General features: G+C 35.5%; 1 protein-coding gene across 2 annotated transcripts in view; it reads left to right on the forward strand.

Moving 5' to 3' along the window:
- Positions 1–27,768, forward strand: part of CTNNA2 (catenin alpha 2) — a 1,459,872-nt gene that overhangs the window by 1,273,229 nt on the left and 158,875 nt on the right. For both annotated transcript variants that reach the window (XM_051974336.1, XM_051974337.1), the window contains exons 10-12: positions 8,411–8,503; positions 10,104–10,260; positions 21,436–21,636. In XM_051974336.1, the coding sequence (XP_051830296.1) occupies positions 8,411–8,503; positions 10,104–10,260; positions 21,436–21,636 (451 nt within the window). The remainder of the gene's footprint in view (positions 1–8,410; positions 8,504–10,103; positions 10,261–21,435; positions 21,637–27,768) is intronic.

The following is a 27,768-nucleotide window of genomic DNA, read 5'->3' on the forward strand; positions in this document are numbered from 1 at the left end:
TAATCGAAATTATGTATTTTGTGATCAATAATGATCTGTAGTTCTTCTTTGGTCACAAATTCCTTTCTTCCCCACAAAGCTGAGAGGTAAATTATCCTATGTTATTCTAGTTGTTTATAATATCATTCTCTATGCCTAGATCATCAACCCATTTCAACCTTATCTTAGTATATGTCAGGTGTGGGTCGATGCCTACTTTTTGCCATACTAGTTTCCAATTTTCTCAACAGTTTTTTGTCAAATTCTTATCCCCAAAGCTGGTGTCTTTGGATTTGTCAAGTACTAGTTTACTATAGTCATTAACTATTTTCTTCTGTTAACCTAATCTGTTTCACTGATCAGCTTCTCTATTTCTTAGCCAGTACCAAATGGTTTTGATGACCACGGCTTTATAACATAGTTTTAGATCTGGTACAGCTAGGTCACCTTCATTTGTTTTTCTTTTCATTAATTCCTTTGAAATTATTTACCTTTTGTTTTTCCAGATGAATTTTGTTGTTATTTTTTCTAGCTCAGTAAATAGTTTCAGGGGAATTTGATTGGTATAGCACTAAATAAATAGATTAGACAATAATAGTTGTCATTTTTATTACATTTGCTTGATCTATCCACAAGCACTTGATATTTTTCAGTTGCTTAAATCTGACTTTATTTGTGTGGCAAGTGTTTTGTAGGTTTGCTTATATAGTTCCTGACTTTCCTTTGGCAGATAGATTCCCAAATATTTTATACTATCAACAGTTATTTTAAATGGAATTTCTCTTTGTATCTCTTGCTTTTGGATTTTGTTAGTGATGTATAAGAATGCTGATGATTTATGTGGATTAATTTTGTATCCTGCAACTTTGCTGAAGTTGTGGATTGTTCCTAATAGTTTTATATTTGATTCTTTTTTTGTCATAAAACCAACTCTTAATAGTATTGTTCTGTAAGAAAAGACCAGCAGGATGAACACAGAGAGGCTTGGAAAGACCTACATGAAATGATGCTAAATGAGATGAGCAGAATCAGGAAATCATTGTACACATCAACAACAATACTATATGATGATCAATTTTTGATGGATATAACTCTCTTCAACAATGAGAGGATCCAAATCAGTTCCAATTGATCAGTAATGAACAGAATCAGCTATAGCCAGAGAAAGAATATTGGGAAATAACTATGGACCAAAACAGTATTTCCACTTTTTCTATTATTGCTTGCTTGCATTTTTGTTATTTTTCTTCTCAGGTTATTTTTATCTTCTTTTTAAATCTGATTTTTCTTGTGCAGCAAGATAACTGTATAGATATGTATGCATATATTGTATTTAACATATACTTTAACATACCTAGCATATATGGGACTACCTTCCATCTAGGGGAAGGAGTAGAGGGAAGAAGGGGAAAAGTTGAAACAGAAGTTTTTGTAAGGGTCAATATTGAAAAATTACCCATGCATATGTTTTGCATACAAAAAGCTATAATGAATAAAATGTAAAAAAAATAAAACCAATTCTTAGCTTTATTTATTAATTCAATAGTTTTTACATTTCAATTTTATTGATCTCTCTTTATTTTTAGAGTTTCAAGTTTGGTATTTGATTGGGAGTTTTTAATTTTATCTTTTTCTAGCTTTTATTAATTGCAAGCCCAATTTATTGATCTTTTCTTTTTCTATTTTATGCAAGTAAGAATCTAGAGATATAAAATTTCTCCTTATTACTTCTTTGACTGCATCCTACAAATTTTAGTATGTTGTATCATAATTGTCATTCTCTTGGATGAAATTATTGATTGTGTCTATAATTTATTGTTTCACCCATTCATTCTTTAGGATGAGATTATTTAGTTTCCAATTTTTTTGGTCTATTTTCCCCTGGCCTTTTATTGAATGTAACTTTTATTGCACAGTGATTTGAAAAAAAATTGCATTTACTATCTCTGCCTTTCTGCATTTGATTTTGAGGTCTTGATTTCCAAATATATGATCAATTTTTGAACAGATTCCATGAACTTCCGAGAAGAAAGTGTACTCCTTTCTGTCTCCATTCATTTTTCTCTAAAGATCTATCATATCTAGTTTTACTAATATTCTATATACCTCTTTAACTTCCTTCTTAATTTTGTGGTTTGATTTATCTAGTTCTGAGAGAGCAAGGTTGAGATCTCCCATTATTATACTTTTGCTGTTTATTTCTTCTTGCAACTCTCTTAATTTCTCCTTTAGGAATTTAGATGTTACATCTATGGTGCATATATGTTTAATATTGATATTGCTTCATTATCTATGGAACCTCTTAGCAAGATATAGTTTCCTTCTTTATCTCTTTTAATTAGATCAATTTTTGCTTTTGCTTGATCTAAGATCAGAATGGCTATCCCTGCTTTTTCCGCTTCACTTGAAGCATAATAGATTCTGCTCCAGCCTTTTACCTTTACTCTGTATGTATCGCTCTACTGTAAATGTGTTTCTTGTAAATAACATATTGTAGGATTATGGTTTTTAATCCAGTCTGCTATCCACTTACGTTTAATGGGAAAGTTCACCCCATTCACATTTACAATGAATGTAATTCATTCTGTACTTCCTGCCATCTTATTAACCCCAAATTATACTTTTCTCTTTCTTTTTCTCCTTTCCCTCCTCCCCAGTATTTTACTTATGAGCACTACTTGCTTCAAGCAGTCCTCCCCTTTATTATTTTTTTTATTATAACTTTTTATTGACAGAGCCCACGCCTGGGTAATTTTTTTTTACATCATTATCCCTTGCACTCACTTCTGTTCTGACTATTCCCCTCCCTCCCTTCACCCTTTCCCCCGGATGGCAAGCAGTCCTATACAAGTTAAATATGTCACAGTGTATCCTAGATACAATATATGTGTGCAGAACCGAACAGTTCTCTTGTTGCATAGGAAGAATTGGATTCAGAAGGTAAAAATAAACTGGGAAGAAAAATAAAACTGCAAGCAGTTTACATTCATTTCCCAGTGTTCTTTCTTTGGGTGTAGCTGCTTCTGTCCATCCTTGATCAATTGAAACTGAGTTAGATCTGTCAATAAAAAGTTATTTAAAAAAAGAAATAAAACAGAAATAAAACACCTACACACACACACACACACACACACACACATACACACACACACACACACAAAGGAACTGAGTTAAATCTCTTTGTCGAAGAAATCCACTTCCATCAGAATACATCCTCATACAGTATCTTTGTTGAGTCCTCCCCCTTTAGAGACCTCTTCCTCTTTTATACCTTTCCGCTACTACTTCTGTTTTCTATTTAGCCTAGCCCTTCCCTTTTCCCCTTTCTCCTCCCCCTGTTCTATAAAATGAGAGATGCTTCTCGGTGAAACCAAATATATCTAATATCCTTTCTATGAGCCAAATCTGATGAGAGTAAGATTCACACAATATTCGTCACCCTCCTTTCTCTTCCTCAATTATAATAGGTTTTCTTTGCCTCTTCCTGAGATGCAATTTCCCTCATTTTACCTTCACTTTCCCTTTTTTTCTGTTACAATCCCCTTTCCACCTCTAGTTTCTTTTTTATAATAGTAAAATCAGATTATACATGCACTCTTTATGTATACCTATAACAGAAATGTAGTTTTCAAGAGTTTTTTTTTTTCTTTTTACCTTTTTATGCTTCTCTTGAGTTCTACATCTGGAGATCATTTTTTTTTTTTTTTTTAGCTATGGACTTTTCATAAAAAATAAATGGAATTCACCAGTTTCATTGAATGTACACTTTCTTCCATGAAAAAAAAAATGCTCAGCTTAGCAGGCTAATTTATTCTTGGCTTCATTCCAAGTTCCTTTGCCTTTTGGCATATCAGATTCCATGTCCTTTAATATTTTAAAGTGGAAGCTGCTAGGTCCTGAGTAAATCCTTATTGTGGCGCCTCAGCATTTGAATTGTTTCTTTCTGACTGCTTGTAATATTTTTTCCTTGGTCTGATAGTTCTAAAGTTTAGCTATGATATTCCTTGGGGTTTTAATTTTGGGGTCTCTTTCAGGAGAAGTTCAGTGAATTCTGTCAATGGTCATTTTATCTTCTGATTTTATGATATCTGGGTAGTTCTCTTTGATGATTTCCTAAAAATTGTGTATAGGCTCTCTTTTTTCATCATGCATTTCAAGGAATTCAATAATCCTTAGATTGTCTCACCTAGATCTATTTTTACATTTTTTTTCTATTTTTCTTTCTTTTTTTTTTTTTTTTTTTGGTTTTGCTTGACTGATTCTTGTTGTCTCATCAATTCATTCATTTTCATTTGTTCAATTCTGAATTCTGGCAAGTTATTTTCTTCACTTAATTTTTTATATTTGTCCAATTGAATTTTTAAATGAGTTGTTTTGTTCTAGGTAATTTTTTTTTTTCCATTTCACAAATTTTGTTTTTTAAGGAGTTATTTTCTTTTTCTGTTTCACAAATTCTGTTTTTCTGGGAGTTGCTTTCTTTTTTATTTTATTTTATCAAATCTATCTTTTAATGAGTTATATGCCTTTTCCAAACACTCTTGTAAAGTTTTCATTTCCTTTTCTTCTAGCTCTCTTTTAAGATCCTTTTTAATTTCTTCTAGGAGAGACTTGTGTGCTAGGGGCTTTATCTGGAGACAATCTGCTTTTAGTCTCCTCAAAGATTGAAATCTGTTCTTCTCTTTTACCATAAAAGCTATCTATCATTAGAGTCCTCTTTAGTTTTTTACTCTCTCTCTCTTTTTTAATTAAGATCTGCTTTTAAAGTGGGGGTGGTTTTCCAAGCTTCCCCTATAAGCATTTCCTCTGTAAGTGGCCAAGGCTGCTCGGAGTCAGTGCTGATTCATTCCCAGTGCTGGGTGGGCATGGCCAGGTCCTGTGAGTTTTTGGTGTTTCCGGGTTCACTCTTGACTTTTTGTGTTTGTGTTAGATGTTTTATAACTTCTCTACTGATCTACTGGCTTGCAACCAGGGCAGAGTGGACAACACTGCTGTAGATTCCTCCCTGTAGATTTTCTACCACAATGAGTCCACACTGCTCTGGGACTCTGTGCTGTCTGCACTGGTGTTTGCACTCAGCTGTTTGTGCTTTACTTCCTCCATCCCATTTCCAATTGAAACAGATCTTTTCTGGTGATCTTTGAAATTATCTTCTGCTGATAATTTGTTGTACTCCCGATATTTGGGTTCTGCTTTTCCAGAGCTAATTCAGTGGTTGGATTTGATAATTAGCCTGAGGGTTGTATGAGAAGATCAAAAAGAAAAGAAACAAAAAAATGTCTCTATCATCTTGGTTCCATCCCCGGAAGTCCTGCCATAGAGTTTGTGAGGGAGACTAATATATTGGGGCGGGGAAAATGGAAATATGGATTGGAACCATGATGTAAAAGACTTGCAATACTAAATGGAGTGAATGTTAAATTCTAGACATAGAGAATGGCTAGTACAAATTCATAGAGCTTGGATATGGAATAGTTTCTGTAGCCAAAAGACTCTTTTGTGTGGAGAGCAGAGGTCCTAAAGATGTAAATGTAAAGGGTAAAAATGTTAAAAGAAAAAGATAGATTGAATTTAAACTGAAGAAAAATGGGGAATCTGCAGTCCAGAGATGTTAACAAATATCTGAACCAAGATTATCCAGCTTGTTTTCTTTGGTTTATATCCTCTCCAGGCTGTCTTCTAGACTTATTCTTCCCTACTTACAGAAACTTCTAAGTCCTGGAAGCTTAACAGTCTTAGAATCCACATGTTGAGATGATTGCTGCCCCTGGGGCCCTTCACTTTGTTTAGATGACTCCTTCCAGAACTCAAGGGAGGACAACAAGATCATCCATTTTTCTTTTCTTTCCAGGCTGTACTCCAGGCTGTGGCTCTTTGCTTTCTGTCTCCTACTCTTAAACTTCATTTTTGAGTTATTAGAATATTTTATGATGACATAAGCTCCTTGGGCTCAGGGACTATCTTTCCTTTTGTGTGTATTTGTATTCCCTATTCTTATTACAGGGCCTGGCACAGAGTAATAAATGCTTGTTCACTACTGATTGCTGACATCCTTATAACACTTTGGGAAGGTTCAGTCCTTCATATAAATAAATGAATAATTTGATGGATGGATTGATGAATGTTTGTAGGAAGGTTTGGATGGATGAATGTATGGATGAATGGAAAGATTTTATAAAGAACTCTGTGCTGATCTCTATAATAAGCTATAAAATATGAAAATACTAAGGTCTGATACTCCTTGCCCTCCTATAACTTATACTCAAATAGAAAGAATTTACTGTATGGAATTAATGGCCTGCAAGAGTTGTTTTGAAATGAGAAATAATAGGAATACTTAGTAGATTAATTAACATGCCCTTTCTTCATATTGACCATAGCTGCTAATTAAACACGTGCTGATTATTTGACTGATATTTATATGTATATCTCCTAAAACTGAATCACATGATTTAATATCCCAGGGTCTATAATTCTGTGGCAATCACTAAAGTTCTTGTACTCACATGTCCATTGGTTATTATTCTGCTTCCCAGAATATTTTTAATATTGTTTCCTAGGGATATTAAGGCTTTTGATATCTGAGAAATACAAAAATTATGCAGAATAGCACCTTGTTAAAAGGATATTAATTTAAGTAAAGTTTTCTTTTAAAATTATTTCAAAATTGTGGACATATTGTTGGTGTTAGACTTGTAAGGATCTCAGAGATCTTTTAGTGCTACTGGTTCCTTTGACAGATGAGGCACTTAAGGGACAATCAGTTGGGCACATTTATCAAGGGCCTATTATGTACAGACTAATTCATTTGTTTCACTATGAAATTAAAATGAGAAATGGTACATTGTTCTAAACTGGAGCCTGGAAATTTCTCTGAAGAGGGGGGAGACTCCTGACTCCCAAAAAGCTGTGGCTGGATCTTATGATACATGTAAACCACTTTGGGAATAACTGTGAATCCAAATGTTTCTGGTGAAGAGCAGATGTATCCTGGCAAAGTTAGAAATGTGAGCTGCAAGATGAGACAGATGAACACTGTGAGAAGGAGACTAGAATATGGTTGGAGTTGGGGGTGGGGTGGGGTTTAAATTATTCTGTGACTAATTTCTAACTGCTGGGGCTGCCTTTGTAGATAGTGAACAGCCTACATAATATTTAAAAATTTCTCTAGGGGGTTAAAAAAAACTGGCACATTTCATACAAATTCTGTTTATAGGGATAAACAGAAGTCAGATTTGGAGAAAACCAGACCAATATTCAGTTGAAGAAAATGTCAATCTTGAAAATCAGGAGACCTAAAATCAAGACTTAGCTTTGGCTTTCCCTAATTGTGTGATCCTTAACTTTCCTTACCTTCCCTCTCTTCATCTGTAACTTGGAGACAAGTAGCTTTGCACAAATCACTTTGGGACTCAATTTCCTCATCTTGAAAATGAGATTGGATTTCATGACCTCAAAGGTCCTTTCCAGTTCTAATTGTTTACTCTGGTCACTTATCTACCCATTATTATGAGGAAAATATTTTGTAAACTTTAATATATGATAGAAATGTGAAAAAATAATTATCATTGTTATTTGTAACATAATAATGTTGTAAATATGATATTTATACTATGTTAATATGACATATAATAAAATTATGATATTGATAGTTATATAGAAGTACTTTGTTGGGATTTAAGTCATTGTGAGCAAACCATCAAAATAATTTCATAAGTCAAATAAAAAGTGTTACATTTCTGTAAAATTTTATTAACCTTTATCTTTTCCTTGGGATACAGACCTAGACACTGTATCGGCATTGCTGGGTCAAAGGGTATACACAGTTTTATAGCCCTTTGGGCATAGTTCTAGATTGCTCTCCAGAATGGTTGGATCATTTTCACAACTCCACCAATAATGCATTAGTATTCCAATTTTCCCACATTTCCTGCAACATTTATCATTTTTTTCCTGTCATCTTAGGCAATCTGAGAGTTGTGAGGTGGTACCTTATTAGTTGTTCTAATTTACATTTCTCTAATCAGTAGTGATTTAGAGCATTTTTATATGACTATAGATATATTTAAATTTGTCATCTTAAAATTATATGGTCATATGCTTTATCAATCCCTCACTGGAATTCTTTAAACCCATCTTTCCCAGCAAGTTTTCTCAGTTACCCTTCCATGAACTTTGCTTATATCTTATGCAAACTTTTTATCTGTGTGATGTTTCTTCACTAGCATGTAAGTTCTTTGAGGGCAAGGAACACTGTTATTTTTTGATTTATTTGTTTAACCTTTCTTTTTATTCCCACTGCATAGCATAGTCCTTAGCACATAGTAAGTTTGTAAGATGTGATGGATATTCTTGAAAAGATATTCAGTTTCAAATGGCCTCAATTCCTTCTTTATCTCTAATCTAATTTCCTTTCCATTTCTCTGAAATCCAGGTTGCTAACTTGGCCTGCTCCATTTCCAACAATGAGGAAGGTGTGAAGTTAGTCCGGATGGCAGCAACCCAGATTGATAGTCTGTGTCCACAGGTAAATCTCATTTCCTTTGACCCAGAACCCTTTGTGCTACAGTATTCCTTCCATAGCATGGCCCCAATCTATCTTTCTAAATCCATTTATTTTTAATACCCAATTACACAATACACTCTCTCTTCATTTTTCCCTCTTCAGATCAGATTTTCATTGATTCTTCCAAACCTCCCCTATCCCTATCAATCTTTCATGCCTTTGCCTGTGATATTCACTGACCTTTCTCTTTCTTCCTTATCTATGAAAATTTTGGGTCTTTTTAACAGTCCAGTGTGAACGATTTGCTAGCTAGCCCAAACCACTGAGATCTCTCTGGAAGTAATATTCTCTTCACTCCAATATCTATTACTGCCTACATCAATCACTGACACTTTCTCATTCATGAACTGGGATTATAAAATCATAGATATGGAACTAAAGGGTACCTCAGAGACCATGTTGTCCAATTCCCTCATTTTACACATGAGGAAAATGAGTCCCAGGAGTAAAAGTGACTTTTCCATGGCCATTCAAGGACTAAGCATCATAAAATCCTAAATCTAAGGTTGGAAGAACTCCCAGAGGCCAATGAGTAAAATCTCTTCATTTTACAGATGAGAAATCTGAGGCTCTCAGTGGTTCTCTGACTTATTCAGTGTTCTATAGGTAGTAAATTTCCAAGATGGAATTGGAATCCCAGACTTCTGTCTATAAAGCCAAAGTTCATAATGTCCTATTGGCAATGGAATTTATAATTTCCTGAAGGCAGGGGAAGTGGCTTAGATTTCCATGGCTTTTCTATAATTCTTTTATAGTACAGTGATCATAGTAGGTATTCAACAGAATAGTTGAAGTCTTGGATCATCTCAGTGAGAAACCCCATTTAGAAAACCATAAAATTTCTATTCTAACTCCATTGATTCTCATGTTCTTTATATTGCCAGTTGTCTGTTCCCATAAAAAGCATGATGAGACCTCTGTATACCTTAGGCATGATTTGAAAATTAAACCTTATTCTCCCCAAATCAATTAATATTTACTGATAGTCTTTGAGTCTTCACTGCAATGTATGTGACTCAATGATGGGATTTCAAAATAAATATTTATGTGGCACAAAATGTGGGGTTTTTCCCATTCCAATATTTAAAAATGATAATAAATAAATATAATAAAAATAAATCAATCTAATGTATAAATGCTGTACCCCTTCTGCATATGATGTCCAAGATTTCTACTCCCTTTGCTTGCCCCAAATTGTGGTTCTGTAGGAGCTCATTTCAAGTGGCAATGAAAGGGAATTGTTGCTTTTATATGGACATTGCTCTGGAAAATCAGTTTGGTGTACTGAATAAACAGCTTGTCTTTGAGACAAGAATGTCTCAGTTAAAGTCTCATATCTGACATACTGGTTATAGAATCCTGACCGAGTCACTAAGTATCTCAACTCTCTGTGACTATAATTTGCAGGGAAGATGATGACCTGCATTGGAAGAGAGAGTTTCCTCATGAGTATTTCCTATATCAGTGACATCACAGATCCTATCATTGCTCTTTTATCAATTGTTCATCCTATGAAAAATCATTCCTGATCATCTGAAACATCATTTTTTGGAAAAAATAGGTCATCAATGCTGCCCTTACCTTAGCTGCCAGACCTCAGAGCAAAGTCGCTCAAGATAATATGGATGTCTTCAAAGATCAGTGGGAGAAGCAAGTTCGAGTCCTGACAGAGGCTGTGGATGATATCACATCAGTGGATGACTTCTTATCTGTCTCAGGTAATTACAACCAATGACTCATTTTGGGGAAGGTGATAGACACATTAGGGTCATGAAGAGGGTCTGAAATGAAAATGAGAGAGAAAATGAAAGTGAGTGATAGAAGTCTAAGAAGTCCCCTGGATTCTCCAAATATTTTGTCATTTTGAGAGGTAGGATTGTAATGCCCTTCCAAAACAAAACAAAACAAAACAAAACAAAACAAAACAAAAAACAAGAAAGATTTAGAAAAGATATAAGATAAAACTTCCTGTTGGATATTCTGGGACACTCGGGCGGATTCTCAAGGGAAGTTATGGAATCTCATGACAAGGAATATGGTGTAACAAATAGGGTGTTGACCTGGGAATGAGAAAGAACTGAGTTCAAATTCTGCCTCGGATTCTAGCTGTATGATCACAGACAAGTCACTCAATGGTTCTAAAACTGTATTTTATCATCTTTCGCATGAAATCAATACTCTATTTCCTTTAAAAAAGAGAGAGAGAGAGAACCAAATGAGATGGTATATGGAAAGTTCTTTGCAAATCTTTTTTTTAATAACTTTTTATTGATAGAACGCATGCCAGGGTAATTTTTTACAGCATTATCCCTTGCATTCCCTTCTGTTCCGATTTTTCCCCTCCCTCCCTTCACCCCCTCCCCCAGATGGCAAGCAGTCCTTTACATGTTGAATGGGTTACAGTATATCTTAGATAACAATATATGTGTGCAGAACCGAACAGTTTTCTTGTTGCACAGGGAGAATTGGATTCAGAAAGTATAAATAACCTGGGAAGAAAAACTAAAATGCAAGCAGTTTATATTCATTTCCTAGTGTTCTTTCTCTGGGTGTAGATGCTTCTGTCCATCTTTGATCAATTAAAGTTGTCTTTATCGAAGAGATCCACTTCCATCAGAATACATCCTCAAACAGTATCGTTGTTGAGGTATATAATGATCTCCTGGCTCTGCTCATTTCACTCAGCATCAGTTCATGTAAGTCTCGCCAATCCTCTCTGTATTCATCCTGCTGGTCATTTCTTACAGAACAATAATATTCCATAACATTCATATACCACAATTTACCCAGCCATTCTCCAACTGATGGACATCCTTTCATTTTCCAGCTTCTGGCCACTACAAACAGGGCTGCCACAAACATTTTGGCACATACAGGTCCCTTTCCCTTCTTTAGTATCTCTTTGGGATATAAGCCCAACACTGCTGGATCAAAGGGTATGCACAGTTTGATAACTTTTTGGGCATAATTCCAAATTGCTCTCCAGAATGCCTGGATATGTTCACAATTCCACCAACAATGTATCAGTGTCCCAGTTTTCCCACATCCCCTCCAACAGTCCGTATTATCTTTCCCTGTCATTCTAGCCAATCTGAGAAGTGTGTAGTGGTATCTCAGAGTTGTCTTAATTTGCATTTCTCTGATTAATAATGATTTGGAGCATATTTTCATATGTCTATAAATAGTTTCAATTTCTTCGTCTGAGAATTGTCTGTTCATATCCTTTGACCATTTATCAATTGGAGAATGGTTTGATTTCTTATAGATTAGAGTCAATTCTCTATATATTTTGGAAATGAGGCCTTTATCAGAACCTTTGATTGTAAAAATGTTTTCCCAGTTTATTATTTCCCTTCTAATCTTGTTTGCATTTGTTTTGTTTGTACAAAAACTTTTCAATTTGATATAATCAAAATTTTCTATGTTGTGGTCAATAGTGATCTCTAGTTCTTCTTTGGTCATAAATTCCTCCCTCTTCCACAGGTCTGCGAGGTAAACTATCCTATGCTCTTCCAATTTATTTATCATCTCATTCTTTATGCCTAGGTCATGAACCCATTTTGACCTTATCTTGGTGTACGAGTTCTTTGCAAATCTTAACGTGCTATATAAAATCAGCTGCTCAAAAAAATAAAAAACAAAATCAATTGCTCTTTTTCCTGATCCTTCTACTATTAGTAATATTGCTCCTATCACTCTCCTTAATGCTATTGCTGTTGTTGTTCTTCCCCCCTTATTCTCCTTATCTTCCTCTTCCTGTTCCTCCTCCAATTGCTGTTGCTGTTACTGCTATTACTACAACCAGTACCACTATTACTACTACTACTGCTACTTGTACCACTACTACTTTTAGTCCTCCTCCTCCTCCTCCTCCTCATTCTTCTTTTTCTCCTTTTCCTCCTCCTACTACCACCACTACTATAATTGATATATTATTTTCCCATTAGAATTTAATCTCCTTGAAGTCAGAGGCCATCTCCCTTTACTTTTATCATTATCTTCATTATGTAGTACAATGCTTGGAACATAGTAGGTTCTTAATAAACGGCCTCATTTGTCTAGCATCTGTCTGTAAGTATATCTATTGGCTATCTATCTTAAAAGAGAGAATGAGCTTATATGACATAAGGCCAATTACTTAAAATGTAGTTGTGTTTATCTTTGGAATTCATTTTAAAGGCTATTCCCAAGAAATTAACAACTTGAGGCAATACGGTATGGTGGAAAGAGAAGAAACAAGATGGCAGAATATTGGGGTTCATGACTAATACTGTCATTTAATATCTGTGTGATGTAGGGCAAACCTTCATACCCTTTTTTGGTGTCAGTTTGCTCATCTATATAATGAGAAGATTGGACAAAGTAATCTTTAAGGTTCCTTCTGTATATGATATTCTATAATTCTCTTAACCACTTCTCTCTAGGAGAGATGATCCCATTTGGAGAAAGAGCTCTAGAAATGCGCAGACAAGCCTCTTTACTGAGATGTGTTAAGAGTCGGTTAACTTCAGAAGTACAAAAATACTGAGATGATATGATTTGTAATATGATTGTCATACTCTAGATTCTAAACTAGAAGGTACTTAACAGACACTGTAGAAAAGAGAACTTGGATACTGAAGAAAATCAGAGATGACCAAAAGCTTTCCATTCATATTTGGAGAACTTAGTTTATTACCACTTGAATAAAGTAGTGCAATTTCAGTTTGTTTGGGGAAACCCAGCAGTGCCTTACATGTAGTAAATGCCTAACAAAAACTTTCTGAATTATATATATATAAGATTTTCTGAGTTCTTTGTTGAGGCAGATAGATTTCTGAACGAATAGAGGCAGGAAGCAGAGGCAGAATAATCGTAGCTTGAATCTCAGATACTTACTAGCTATGAAATCCTGGGCAATGCTGAGTAATCCTGCTTTAACTTCACAGAGCATATAAAATAGCAAGCTACTGTGTATGACCTCTAAGTTTTCTAATAGTTTTAAATCTATGATTCTGTGAATTGTGTGATTCTCTGATCCTTAGTTTTCTCATGAATATCTGGTTTTCCAGAGAGTAGAGCAGAGGTAAGCAGAATTTCTGAGTGTTTTAATGGGTCTACATAGCCAGAGGCTAACACTATAAGAAATGGAGATGTCCTCCATACAGAGGTTGAGTACAGGTGCCTTTTGCGACTATAGGATAAGAGGTTTTAGAGCTGGAGTGGACTTTAGAAGTTGGTTATTCCAATCTTTAGTTTGTACCAGTAACGAAATAGGTATCCAGGCAGCTAGGTAGTTTGAGAATAAGACACTAGGTCTAGAGAGCTGAATCCTGAGTTTAAATCCTTACAAGAACTTATTATCTATATATCCATCAGAAGGTGACTTAACCTTAATTTGCCTCAATTTCCTCAAAAGTAAAAATGAAGATAATAATAAAATTTATCTCTTTGGGTTGTTGGAATGATCAAATGAGATGAGATGTAAAATACTTTGCAAACTTTAAAAATACTAAAATATATTCATTAGCAATTTTTACTGGATATTGTACTTGTTGTTTTTGTTGTGTTTATGGAGCCAAGGAACAGAAAGTATAAATGGATTTCCCCCTGTTGACACAGTTATGATTAGGAGGCAGAGACTAGCTCTAGACCCAAATCCTCTGATTGCCAATCCAGCCAACTTTTCTAATTTATGCCTGAATTATTATAAATTCTTTTGGGGGATTTTGGAGGACTCTTTTTTATAATATAACCCTAGAACAATTTCTTAATCAGGCTTTGTTTCCCCCAGCCCCTTTAGCATTGTTATCCCTTCAGCCATTTAACATTAAGAAAGGCTTATCTGCTCAGCTCATTTCCAAATGGGAACATCTATCACATAGACGCCAGTTTCTGCACAGAACTCTAGCACGGGAAGGAATTGATCAGGCTGAAATGTTTGTTTGTCTCATCTCCCTATGGCCTCATAATCCCATGGCCAGAACTTGGGGTGGGAACCTGAAAGTGCCAGCCTTATCATTTCTGTAAAATTAAAATCAGCCTTGGTAAATGAGACTCACATTGCCTGGCCTGAATCTCCAACAGTTGTACAGACACCTCTTCTGTTGGAGAAACACTGGCACATCTACAGACACCCACCCATTGGCTTCCCATTAAGCTTGGTCCCAATCCTCTCCTGGCTTAGCCCCACCACTGGCAGACAGCAAGCTAGGCGGGTGGTTGTGGTTGAAGACTATATCTCTACTGCCAATTGTCCATGATGCTCATTAGACTGGAACAGTGAACTAATGTGGAAATGGTCCCTTAGAGGGAGATGGAGGAATTGGTGACTTTTTCCCAGTCAAAGCCATTTCTAAGGAAAAAAAAAAACAATACATTAATGTTTGTTTATTTAATTTAGTTAAAAAAAATCTATCGTGACTCTTTACTGCTAGTGAAAAGTATCAAATGAAAGTTTCTATGAGGTCATTGTACCACGATTAATAATTAGGGACAATAACATAGCAATTCTTCCCATCTCTTGTTTTAACAAATGGAGTTCCTAATTCTTATGTCCTGCTTTCACTTGTAATTAGGTGAAAAGAACTCTGATTCTGGAGATCCCATTCCTTCTGTGCGACTTGGAAAAGGTCACTTCCCTGGGACTCCATTTCCTCCTATTTAAGAAGTTTTTGGATTAAACAGTCTTGGCATCCATCCCCTCTTAAATTTATAATTAGGACACTTTTATCCCCCAAAGGATTCTTTCATATTTATCACCATTGGTTCCTTCTTTTAACTAGACATTGGCATAAATTTTGTTAAATTCTAAATCCGGAGGATGAAAGGCTTATTCTCCCCCTATCATACACACATACTTGGATATTTAGAAATTAATTGAGAAAAGCCATCAAATAGGACAGTGAATAGAGTGCATGCCCCAGTGACAGAAAGACTCAATTGTGTTTGCCTCAGTTTTTTTTTTTTTTGACATTTTTTCAAATTCTTCCAGTATTTTTGACAAAGAAATACCAACAAAGAAGAGTTGGACATGATTAAAATAACTGAATGGCAACAAAAGTTTGCAAATCACTTAAAAAAAAAAACTCAAGTTACTAATTGTATTTCCCCATTTATTCTCTCTCTTTTCACCCTGTCCCTCCTCAAAAGTATTTTGTTACTGACACTCCCTCCCCCAATATTCCCTCTCTTTTATCACCCTCCGCCTTTCCCACATCCCATTCCCCTACTATCATCCTGCACAGTAAGATAGATTTCTATACCCCTGTTGAGTATATATGTTGTTTTCTATTTCACCCAATTCTGGTAAGAGTAAGGTTCACTTACTCCTCCTCTCTTCTCCATCTTCTCTTCCACTGTAAAAGCTTTTTCTTGCCTCTTTCTTTATGGCAGATAATTTGCACCATTTCATTTCTCCCTTTCTTTTTCTTCCAGTACATTCCTGTCTTACTCCATTACATCATTTAAAAATATTATCTTTTCATATTCAAGTCACAACTATGTCCTCTGTCTCTCTGTTTCTCTCTGATATATATATATGTATATATATATATATACATATATATATATATGATATATATTCCTTCTAACTAACTGCCATAATAATGATAACATTCTAATGAGTTACAAGTACCATCCTCCCATGTCGGAATAGAAACAGATAAACCTTATTAAATCCCTTATAACATCACTTTCCTGATTACCTCTTATGCTTCTCTAGAATCCTTTATTTGAAAATAAAATTTTCCATTCACCTCTGGTCTTTTAATCAAAAATTCTTGAAAAATCTGTTTCATTGAATGACAATTCATTCACTTTTCCTCTGAAGATTTATATTCATTTTTCCTGGGTAAGTAATTTCTTGATTATAAACCTAGCTCATTACTCTCCACAATATCATATTCCAAGGCCTCCATTTCTCTAATATAGAAGTTGCTCAATCTTTTGTTATCTTGATGGTGCTTCCGCTATAATTGAATTGTTTCTTTCTGGATTCTTGCAATATTTTTTCCTTGGCCTGGGAGTTCCAGAATTTGGTTATAATATTCCTGGGAGTTTTTATTTTATGATCTCTTTCAAGAGCTGATCAGTAGAATCTTTCAGTTTCTATTTTACCTTCTGGATATCGACTATTTTTTCTTGATAATTTCTTGAAAGATGACGTCCAGATTCTTTTTCTGATCATAACATTCAGGTAGACTTTTCAGGTAGATAATTTTAAAATTCTCTCTCCTGGATCAATGTTCCAGATCAGTGGTTTGTCCAATAAGTTATTTCCTATTTTTTTCTATTTTTTAATTCTTTTGATTTTGCTTTATTGTATCTTGATTTCTCATGGTTAGTAGCTTCCATTTATTCAATTCTATTTTTTAAGGATTTATTTTCCACAGCAAGATTTTGTACTTTTTCACAATTGGCCAATTTTGCTTTTTAAGGCATTCCTCTCCTCATTAGCTTTCTGTTTCCTTTTGTATCTCTCTCAATTCTTTCCTTGATTTTTCTCTTTTACTTGGTTTTCAAAGTCCCTTTTGAGCTCTTCCATGGCCTGAATTCAATTCTTATTTTTCTTGAACTTTGGACATAGGAGCTTTGACTTTGTTATTATCTTCTTAGTGTGTTTTGATCCTTCTTGTCACTCTAATAACTTTCAGTGATCAGAAACTTTTTTCGTTTTCTGCTGATTTTCCTAGACTATTACTCAGCTTTAAACTCTTTGTTAAGATAGGGCTCTGTTTCCAGCTTTGCAGGTTTTGTCCAGCTGTTTCCAGAAATCCTTCCAGGAATCTGACCACAATTGATCCTTTGTGCCTGGAGCTGTTAGATGTATCCCACTGTAGCTGTAAGATTTAGTGTGCTGACTCGGGTTGCACTGAGACTCACATCGGACTCCCATTGCCACAGGCCCTCTACGCTGACATTCTGAGTCCTCAGTGTTCCTGGCTGAGAGGTCCAGAAGCCTTCAGCACTACTGCTTATTCAGAGGTCTCACCTCAAAGACTCTGGGGTCTGAGCTGGAACTGGGGCCCCAGCCAGGACTGCACTGAGATTGAGTGCCAGGCTCCCACTGTGGTCCCACAAACCTTTTCTGCTGACCTTCCAGGTTTTCTTTGGTGTCTCTGAGCTGAGAATCCGGAAACCGCCAGTACTGCTGCTGATTTATAGCTCAGACCTGGGCCAGGATGGGGCTGGGACTGGGGCTGCACCAGGGCATCCTGCAGCTGGACTGCATGCTGGACACAATCCTGGTATCCCAGACCTTTTCTGCTGAGCTTCTGAGTTGCCTTTGGCTGCAAAATGCTCTACTCCTTCTTTTTGAATATCCTGATGCTTTAAAATTTGTTTACAGTCATTATTTGAAGGAATTTGGAACAGTTTGAGAGAGAGGTTGGGCAAGTTCCTGCCTTTACTCCACCATCTTGGCTCTGCCTCCTTTTGTAAAGCACTCATTTGCAAACTCATTTGATTCTCAAAGCAATTTTGGGGGGAATGAATTACATCATTACCCTCATTTTGCAGATGAGTAAATTGATTTTGAGAGTTAATAATTTGCTCTACCAGTAGATGTGAGGCAGAATTTGAACTCAGGTCTTCTTAAATCCATATCCAGCAATTTATTCACTATTCCACTAACCTGTTTTATAAATTTCATGGAACTAGTCTTAAATTCTGTAGCTACTTTTCAAATAACCTGAAGTACTAGCTAGTGGCCATGTTATATCCAGCCTACAAGAGATACAAGTGTTCCTCAACAATCCTGGCCTGCAGTTTTCTGCAGGACCACAGACAGCTCTTGTTTTTTCAGGTTTTACCTGAAATGTAGACTTTGCTTCCTTTTTGTCTCCCAGTGAAAATATGTAAGAATTTAAAACTTTCACAGCTCACAATTTTCGTTTAAAAAAATAAGAACCACTTCTTGAAAAGAATAAAGCTGAAGAGGTCTTATCTTGGATTTTTCATACTATACAAAGCTATTCTTAATTTTCTCTCCCTTCTGCCACCCTCTAAACTTTCCCTCTTTGCTGCATTTCTCCCTCCGGTTTCCATTCTACATTATATTATTAAGAGTAACAAGGAAATGCTTTGGCTGAAGCTGATAACACTCAACAATTCAACTCCCATGGTACAACTGCCACAGCATGCCAGCACAGGAAAACACATATGAACTGTCAGTTAATCAGACTCTGCTAAACCTGCTGGAGCATCCATGCAGGTATCCAAGTATGAAAGTCCCTTGGACAGGCTGCTTTTGATAAGAAATAAGTTATCCTACTGTATCCTGCTAGTAGCTCATGAACATTGTCCAGCAATTTCAGGCCTTCTACTTCTAAGTCCCTCCCTATAACTCACTTCTATTCCTACCAAAATTTGGAATCAATAAATCAGTAAATTTTTATTCCTAGCTAAGCCCCACAGATATTTTGGAATGTCTTTGTTATATATATATGTTTGAAATTAATTTTTCTTGGGAAATTTTTATTCTGGGTGAAAATCTCTCTCTCTCTCTCTCTCTCTCTCTCTCTCTCTCTCTCTCTCTCTCTCTCTCTCTCTTTTTAAATAAAGCACTAAGTCCAATTTTTTTTTTTTTAAGAATAAACTGCAGTCATCATGTTGAACCAGAAACTGAATTTTTAGTTCCTCTGTATGAAATGCAACAGGACTGGGGCCAGGTGATGTTGACTATTAATATCATAGAAGCAAAAACCAATTTTCAGATGTGGACTGCACTCATAAAAATAGTGAAATAGCTATGTTAGAAACATTTAAACATTTCCCGTTGGGCATAAACTATAACTTTTAATAGTGTTTTAAAATGAACGTCTTAGCGTTATCCTGTGATGTTTTCATTTTGGGGTTTAACTCAAAACATTGCAGGTACCAGAAATCTAAAAGATCTATACATTCCATTCAATAGCATTTATGCCAGGATGCATTCATTTAACTAATTCATTTCTTGATGTTTATTACTTCATATCTCATATTCCTCCATTTAACCCTTCTAATCAAAGAGTTTTGTAATCTTTTAGTTATTTTCAATTCTTTACTCTTTCATTCCCACCATCCAATTAATTGCCAAAGCTTTTCAATGTTAATTCCACATCATCTCGTGTATTTGTGTCCTTCTTGCTATTCACAGTCACTATTCTGATTCAGATACTAATTAGCCTGTAACTGTGTTATTACACTCATTTTTCGGTTTTTTTTATTTCAGTTTTTAAATTAATTTTTTAACCTTGAATTTTTTAATTTCAGTTTCTCCCTCTAATAATAGCTAGCATTACTTTGAAGTTATAGAGCAATTTGCATTTTACAAACTCTTTAAACAAATGATCTTATTTGATTCTTAAAACAAACTAGGAAGGTAAATACTATTATTATCCCCATTTTATAGACAGGAAAATTGAAGTAGATAGAGGTTAAGTGACTTTTTTTTTAGAACCACACAATTATTAACACTGAGGCTGAATTTGTGCTCAGATCTTCCTGTTAGACTGGCAAATATATAAATAGTGAGATAGATAGAAAGCAAACAAGCAGGAAAAGAAATAAGGAAGAAAGGAAGGAAAGAAGAAAAGAAGGGAAGAAAGAAGAAAGGAAGGAAGGAATGAAGGAAGGAAAGAAGGAAGGAAGGAAAGAAAATGGAAGAAGAAGGAAGGAAAAAAGAAGGAAGGAAGAAGGAAGAGAGAAAGGAAGGAAGGAGGGAGAGGCAAGGAAAGAAGGAAAGAGGAAAGGAGGAAAGAGGGAAAGAAGAGAAAGAAAGAAGGAAAGAAAGGAAAGCATGAAGAAAGAAAGGAAGGAAGAAGGGAAGGGAGAGAGAAAGGAAGGGAGAGAGGAAGGAAGAAAGGGAGGGAAGGAGATAGATAAATGAATGAATAGATGGGTAGATAGATAAACAATTAGAACTCACTTGTTAAATACCTTCTATGTGTCAGGAGCTCTGTTAAGCACTAGGATTAAAGTGTATGAAAAATACAGTCTTTCCATAAGGATACTCCATTCTGATAGGGGAAAGTTCTACCACATAAAAGGGAGAAGGGAAAAAAAAAAAGGAGTAAGGTACTTGAGTTAGAATAAAGCTGCTGGAGAGAAAATAGACAAATCTAGGAAGTCAGGAATGGAGCTAAATTTGAAGCATGCATGGATAGCTTGTGTACATCATGATAGGGTAGTACAAGATAAAGTGAAAGGCAAACCAACACAAAGCGAATGAAAGAGAATGTTATGAATTGAAGCTATGCAGAAAAGTCAGATAATGAAGAGTCTGAAAGGCCAGGCTGAAAATGTTTACCATGTTAAGATTTTTTATTGAATAAAAATCTGAGAAAATCATTTCTTTCAAATGAACACACTTTAATAGGGTCTCTCTTGATGACTTACTTTCTAGTTGAAGAATATTGCATCATATTGTTAATTTTTTAGTCTATCCTTGGTTTCTTTGATTCCCTACCTCTTCTCTCTCTTCTTTTCAACCTTACTCTTTCTCTGTCTACTTTTTTTTGATTCTTCTATCTTTTCTCTCTTCTTTTTTCTTCTTCTTTTCCCTCTTTTCCTCTAACTCTTCCCCTTTCATTTAAAACCAAAGGAAATATTTCCCTAACGCTGATTTCAAACATTGGAAGTCATTTCAGTGTGATCAAATTCATGCTATACAAGCTAACTTTACTATTTGTTAATAACAACTTTCAGGGTACACATACAAAGTCTGAGTCTTTTTCAATCAAAAATTGATAGAAACAGAACTTTATCCTTAACTGTTCTTTGACTTGGAGATTGCTGTGTTTGTAATATATAGGATGAAACTTAGAAAATGGGGGGCTGGGAAACGTAGGAGATGGCTCAGTTAATGCCTGGATGGTGTATAGGAAGTTCTAATGAAGGTGAAACTAAATAGCACATGTATGTCCTATTCACAGAAAATCACATTCTGGAGGATGTGAATAAGTGTGTGATTGCTCTCCAAGAAGGGGACGTCGATACTTTGGACCGGACAGCAGGTGCGATCCGTGGCCGGGCAGCCCGCGTCATTCACATCATCAATGCAGAGATGGAGAACTATGAAGCTGGTGTTTATACCGAAAAGGTGCTAGAAGCTACAAAATTGTTGTCTGAGACAGGTAAGCACAGATGCTGGATTGATTGTTCCTCTTCATCAATGACAGGATTTTGTCTGACGTTTCAGATAGCTCAGCCAGGGAAGATGAATTGAAGCATGGGAATTTTCAGTCATCAAACTTTCCACTTTGGGGTTTATGGGTAATTCCATGTGACATTGACTGGTCTCCTCCTTTACCTGTTAGAAGAGGCAGGATGGAATAATGAACTGAGAGCTGCTCTTGAATACAGGGAGCCATGAGTTCAAGCTCTGTCTCTGATACCTGCTCCTATATTACTGCAGATGTAAGCAAATTACTAACATTATAAATTAAAGCATTAATAAAGGACATCACTTGACCCTGAAATTTCCTACACCTGTGAAATCATAAATCCAATCCCTGTCCTTTAATGTCTTAGATCTTTGGATTTGGTGTCATAATGAAAGATTTGGATTTGAATCATGTTTTAGATATTCACCAGCTTTGTGACCCTGGGTAAATCAGTTAACTTATCTGACCATCAGTCTTCTTCAATGGGATGAATATGATAATTATAATAATAATTATATTTCTTCTATACCTCACAAAATTATTATGAAATTCAAATGATATTACCTGTTTAAAGTTCTATGCAAAAATACTAAAGACAATGATGGGGGAGGGACAAGTAAGGGGGAAATTATGATAATCAATGAAGGAGAGATACAGGCATTTATTAAGTGCCTGCTATGTACCAGACATTGTACTAAGTTAAATTAAACAAATGTTCATTAAGCTCCTACTATGTGCCAGAGCAATGAAGTGGCACATTGGGTAGAGTACCAGGCCTGTCATCAAGAAGACTCATCTGAGTAGATCACCAGCCTGTGTTCCTTAGTTTCTTCATTTGTCAAATGAGCTGAAGAAAGAAATGGCAAATCACTCTAATATCTTAACCAAGAAAACCTCAAATGGATTCAAGAAGAATCAGGAATGACTGAAAAATATCTGAATAACAATGAATCAATAATCTCTTTACAAATATTATATCATTTCATTCTCACAACAATCTTGTGAAGTAGGTACTATTCCTGATCATCAGTTGAATTGAGGAAACTCAAGGAACAAAAGTGATTTTCTCAGTCACACAACTAATAAGCACCTGAGGACAAGTACATCACTGAACATACCATTTCCTGACTCAAACACTCTGCACTAATAGATTACCAGATTGATTTAAAGAGGATAGGGGAGAAAAAGGTCATAGAATCTGACTTGCTTACAAATGATCCATGGTTACTTCTATCCCTATTACAAATGATCCATGGTTACTTCTATCCCTATGGGTTCCATTGACCTTGGAAAATGATAGGTACTACTTATGTATTTGGCATTGTAATGGCGTGATTCTGTGATAGAACTTCTTTCCTTTCCCACATTGTTGACAAAGTCCTATTTTATTTTTTTCCTGAAAAGTCCTCAAGTTTACCAAGTCAAGTAAGAAGAAATAGAGACTTGTGCATTTTGAAGCCAGCAAGTTTGTGAAAATCATAGCCCACTAGAGGATATAAAGGAAATGGAGGTAATGGTAGGGAGAATTAGCATCACAATCTCCAGTATTATGGTATGAGATTAGGCTGAGTATACTTTCCTCCTCTCTATTTGTGAGACTTACTTTGAAGAGGATTTTGAAAGAGAGAGGGGGAATAAAAACCAGTTTAGAAGGAAAAATATAAAAATAAAAGCATTATGTACTTCACACTTCTGCTACATGCTGACTCCACTCAGAGTGCGCTTTGTCCCACTTGGTCCAAATCCCCACATTACAGCATTAATTTCATCAATATACATGATAATGGAAGCATGACTCTAAAGTGTTTTGTCTTAAAAGTGTTTGGGAGTTTTAGTGGCCTGTAAACCCAAAAGAAATCAATATGTATCATAGTAGCCAGCAGAAAGGAGATGCAATTTTAGCCTGTATGAAGCAAGGTGGTTTCCAGCAATTTTGATGCAGTGGAATCAATCACAGAATATGTGGCATAATTGAATCTTGACTTTGGGACTAAAGGAAATGGATTCAAATCCTCAATTGAATATTTGTTACTTATGTGCCATTGTACAAGATTCTTCCTTAGCTGCTCACTGTGTGACACGCCTTTTGGCCTCAGTTCCTGTAATTTAAAGTTGGGGCATTAGACAAAATGGGCTCTAATATCTTTTGGCTAAAAAAAAAAACAAACCTTCATGTTCTTATGACTAAAGAGATACTAGTACTGTCAAATTCTGCATTGATCAAACCAAATTTGAACTCTTGTACTGAATGCTGTGGGTCACATTTCAGGAAAGGAATTGATAAGCAACATACAATGCAGCTAAATTCACACAATTCCATTGAGAATGTAAGCCTTTAAATTCTGAGGACTTATTGAAGGTAGTGAGAATTTCTAGCCTAGAAAAGAGAATACTCAGAGGAGCAACCTTGCAGCAGTTATTAAATGTGAAAGAGGAATTAGCTTTTTTTCCCATGGATACAGAGGGCAAGTTAGAAACAATGTTTGGAAGTTCCAAAGAGGCAAATTTAGAGAAAAAAAAAAACTTCCTAAAAGTTAGTGGTTTATGAAAGTGAATTTAGCCAAGTTGATAGGCAGTGATCTTGTTCTCTTTGAATTTATTCAACTAAAGGCTAAATGATAACTATTATTTTAAAGGTGATTTTTCTTTATCTTTATTGATAGGAGTAGATATTCATTGAGTTCCCTTCCAATTCATATAGACTGCGATGCTTTGTAGTTATGTGTATCCCTGTTGGTTTTAGAATAAAGTGAAAATCTCATTTAGCCCCTTCAACTTACAGATGAAAAATTAAATATCAGAAGATTATGTGACTTTAGATGTTCAGATATTAGATTTTTTAACTCCAGATCCTGTGGTTCATTCATACCAATATGTCTCAGTATATTGAATGGGAAAGGGATTAATCCACTGGTATTTTCCACAAAAACTTCCAGCCAGACTTTAACCAAAATATTTACCTCTTCTGATTGTTACATTGCAACTTCTGCCAGGTTTCTGAGTTATACCAAAAGAACAATTAATGCTGATTATGAGAATTGTTATTGTTGTTATTAATCTCGATATACAAATAATAAAATATGTTTTATCTTCAGAAGATAAGGGACATTTACAATGACTCAAATTTCTGTGGATAGACCCCCAAAATCTCTTACCCTGTATATAGTACAGTTAAGTGGAAGATGACAAGAAATATCAGCATCCTCTCTGAAAAATAAACAAGATGGAGACAATGCGAAATGAGATAATAAGGAACATCTCTAGAGGTTGGTTTCCTCCTCAAGAGACTGCAGTGACTTGGAGTTAGATATAGCAATAATGAAATGAGCTCACATTTTAATTAGCAGAAATCTAGCTCTGCCTCCCTAGAGGCCCAGTAGCCCAGCATTTATTAAAGTTATGCAAAGCTGACCGCATGACACTTCCGTCTCATCCATGCTGGGATGGTCTAGGAGATTTTTGCAGACTGTAACCATTTTATGTAATGTTGATTCTGTGAGAATTGTCCACTGCTTTTCCCTTCTTGGATTCTCAGCAAATCCAGAGTAACCTTGATGAGGTTGAATGAGCTCCCTGTGATAACTGGATTTCTTTGCTGCATTTTGCTTCTTATATTAAAAAAAAAAAAAAAAGCAAATGCTGGGAAAATGAACTGAAAACAAACTTTGGCTAAAGTTTAAACAGCTCCCAGCTGTTTGTACATGCTAGGTACAAGTGGCATTCAATTCAATAAGGAAAGGTTTCAGGGACAGTTTGTCTCAACATAAGAAAAATCAATCAACTTATCAAAAAATATTTACTAAACATCAACTTTATGTTTGTTAGGTATTGTCCTCGATGATACATATACAAGGAGGAAATATCTCTCTCTCTCCCTCTCTCTCTCTCTCTCTCTCTCTCTCTCTCTCTCATTCTTTTTCTTTCTCTCTATATACATATATGTGTGTATACATATACACATGTATATATGAACATATATGTATACTATGTGTAATTGTACATACATATCTAATTCAATAAAAAAATCCTCAAAGCCTGACATAATATCCTTGCATCGTAGATAGAGTCTATATAAATATTCCTTAAAATGTTGTGGGGACTTTAAACAGTTGATTTGAAGGAGAATTTGGAAACAAAGTACATGCAGGCAGGTACATAGTTGAAATCAGGAACGTATGGTGGTATCATACAATCTCATAATTATGGAAATTGGAGTTTGAAGTCAGAATTTCAGTTCTGTAGAAGTTTGATGGGAACAAGTGAAAAGCCCAGACCCAGAGGAATTAAATTACTGGAAATGATAGGGATTGGAGTATAAAACTGGCACCCCATTACTGGGAGTCAGCAAGGTAGGAAATTTAGTCACAAGTACATGGCAACATTTCTCATGCTAGATTAGAATCAGCAATACTTCAGCATGAGCTATCCAAACAATGATACCATGAGTCTTTAACTGTTCCTTTTTATTGTGTTCCCAAATGAGACACACATTCTGGGAAAGAGAAAACCTCATGAGTGAGCAGGTTAAGTGACTGTAGCTAGAGAAATTTGGTGGTAGGCAAGTTAGTTTGGAAGACTAGATTTGAGATAACACTTGCAACGTGTGGAGAGTTTTACTGAATAAGTGCTAAGGTCCCTTCCAAATGTGTGAGCTTTTCTATTTCTTTTACCTTTTCCTTTTTCATCACCAATCATGTTAAAAATAGTGACCTTGAGACCTTGCAAAAACCTTAGTTGACACAGAAAGATTTAATTGTGTTCAGCATGCTGTCTAGAGACTAGACAGAATGCGAAGGCATTTTAGGAAGATTATCAACAAGCACAGTTGAAATCTAAAAGCTTTTTCAGGTTGACCTTTGACTAGGAAATCAATGACCCAGAACAACCTCTTTCTTGATAATTTTACTTACTTCTTACTTTCGTCTTGTGATGGATCTGCAATCTCACTATCTAATTGGCGCCAATCTCAAATCAGCCATGTCCTTTATTCCTATGGGATTCTGCTCTAAATCCCTCATTAACCCACCACAAGAGACCATTGAAGATGCCAAATATGGTCTGGATAGTAATGGGCTTTGGGCATCCATCCGTTTCTCAGTTTTCATGATCATCTCAATTTTTTGGAAAAATAGGATGCTTTGAGAAACTCTCTGGCATAAAAATAACAATACTACTACTACTACTACTACTACTACTACTACTACTACTACTACTACTACTAACAATATGAATGATAATCATAACAACAATGAAAGCCAAAGTTTATATAGTATTTATGAATGTATCTCTTTATCTCTTTACCTACACGTATGTGCATGTGCACATATGCATATACACATATATGTATAGATATAGAATAATTCATGTATATATACTGTTATGCATATGAGTATACATATGTGCATGTGTGTATGTATGTATATCACATGCACATCTATCTGAAGATCACTTGGAAGGATAAGATACCAGACACTGAGGTCTTTTCTCAAACTAACCTACTAAGAATACAAATTTTACTGCAAAGAGCACAATTTCATTCGGTTCATCCCATTGTTCAAAGGCCTAAAATATGCTTGCCAAAAAGAGCTCACAAAGTGGTCAGAAAAAGCGATACAAGGACACTCTCAAGGTCTCTCTGAAGAACCTTAGATTGTATGACGTGGGAGACACTGTTTTAGAAGCACTCAGCATAGTTTGTCCTTATCAGAGAAGGGCTGTGCTGTATGAGTAAACTCGGATTAAATGACTTCAGAAGAAACATGAGATACAAAGCTGGTTAATTAACTCCAAATGTTCATAGGGACCATTTGGTTTTGACTTGTGGCAGAGCATTCCAAGTTCATATTGGTCTAATCAGCCACAGTCAGACATACTAAGTATAACATGGTGATGTCATTTTGACCTTCTTTGAGAATAAAGGACAACCACCAACCGTGTAATGTGTGTACATGTAGAGTTGTGCATGTATCTGCCCATAAGCATGTAAATACACCTATTCATGTTTCCATGTGTGCATATGTACATGCATACATACATATGCATATGTGTCAGTAGCTAAGTATGGATATAAATATCTGATCATTGCTATTATTATCCCCATTA

The sequence above is a fragment of the Antechinus flavipes genome, chromosome 2, assembly GCF_016432865.1.
Source record: "Antechinus flavipes isolate AdamAnt ecotype Samford, QLD, Australia chromosome 2, AdamAnt_v2, whole genome shotgun sequence".
NCBI classification, from domain to species: domain Eukaryota; kingdom Metazoa; phylum Chordata; class Mammalia; order Dasyuromorphia; family Dasyuridae; genus Antechinus; species Antechinus flavipes.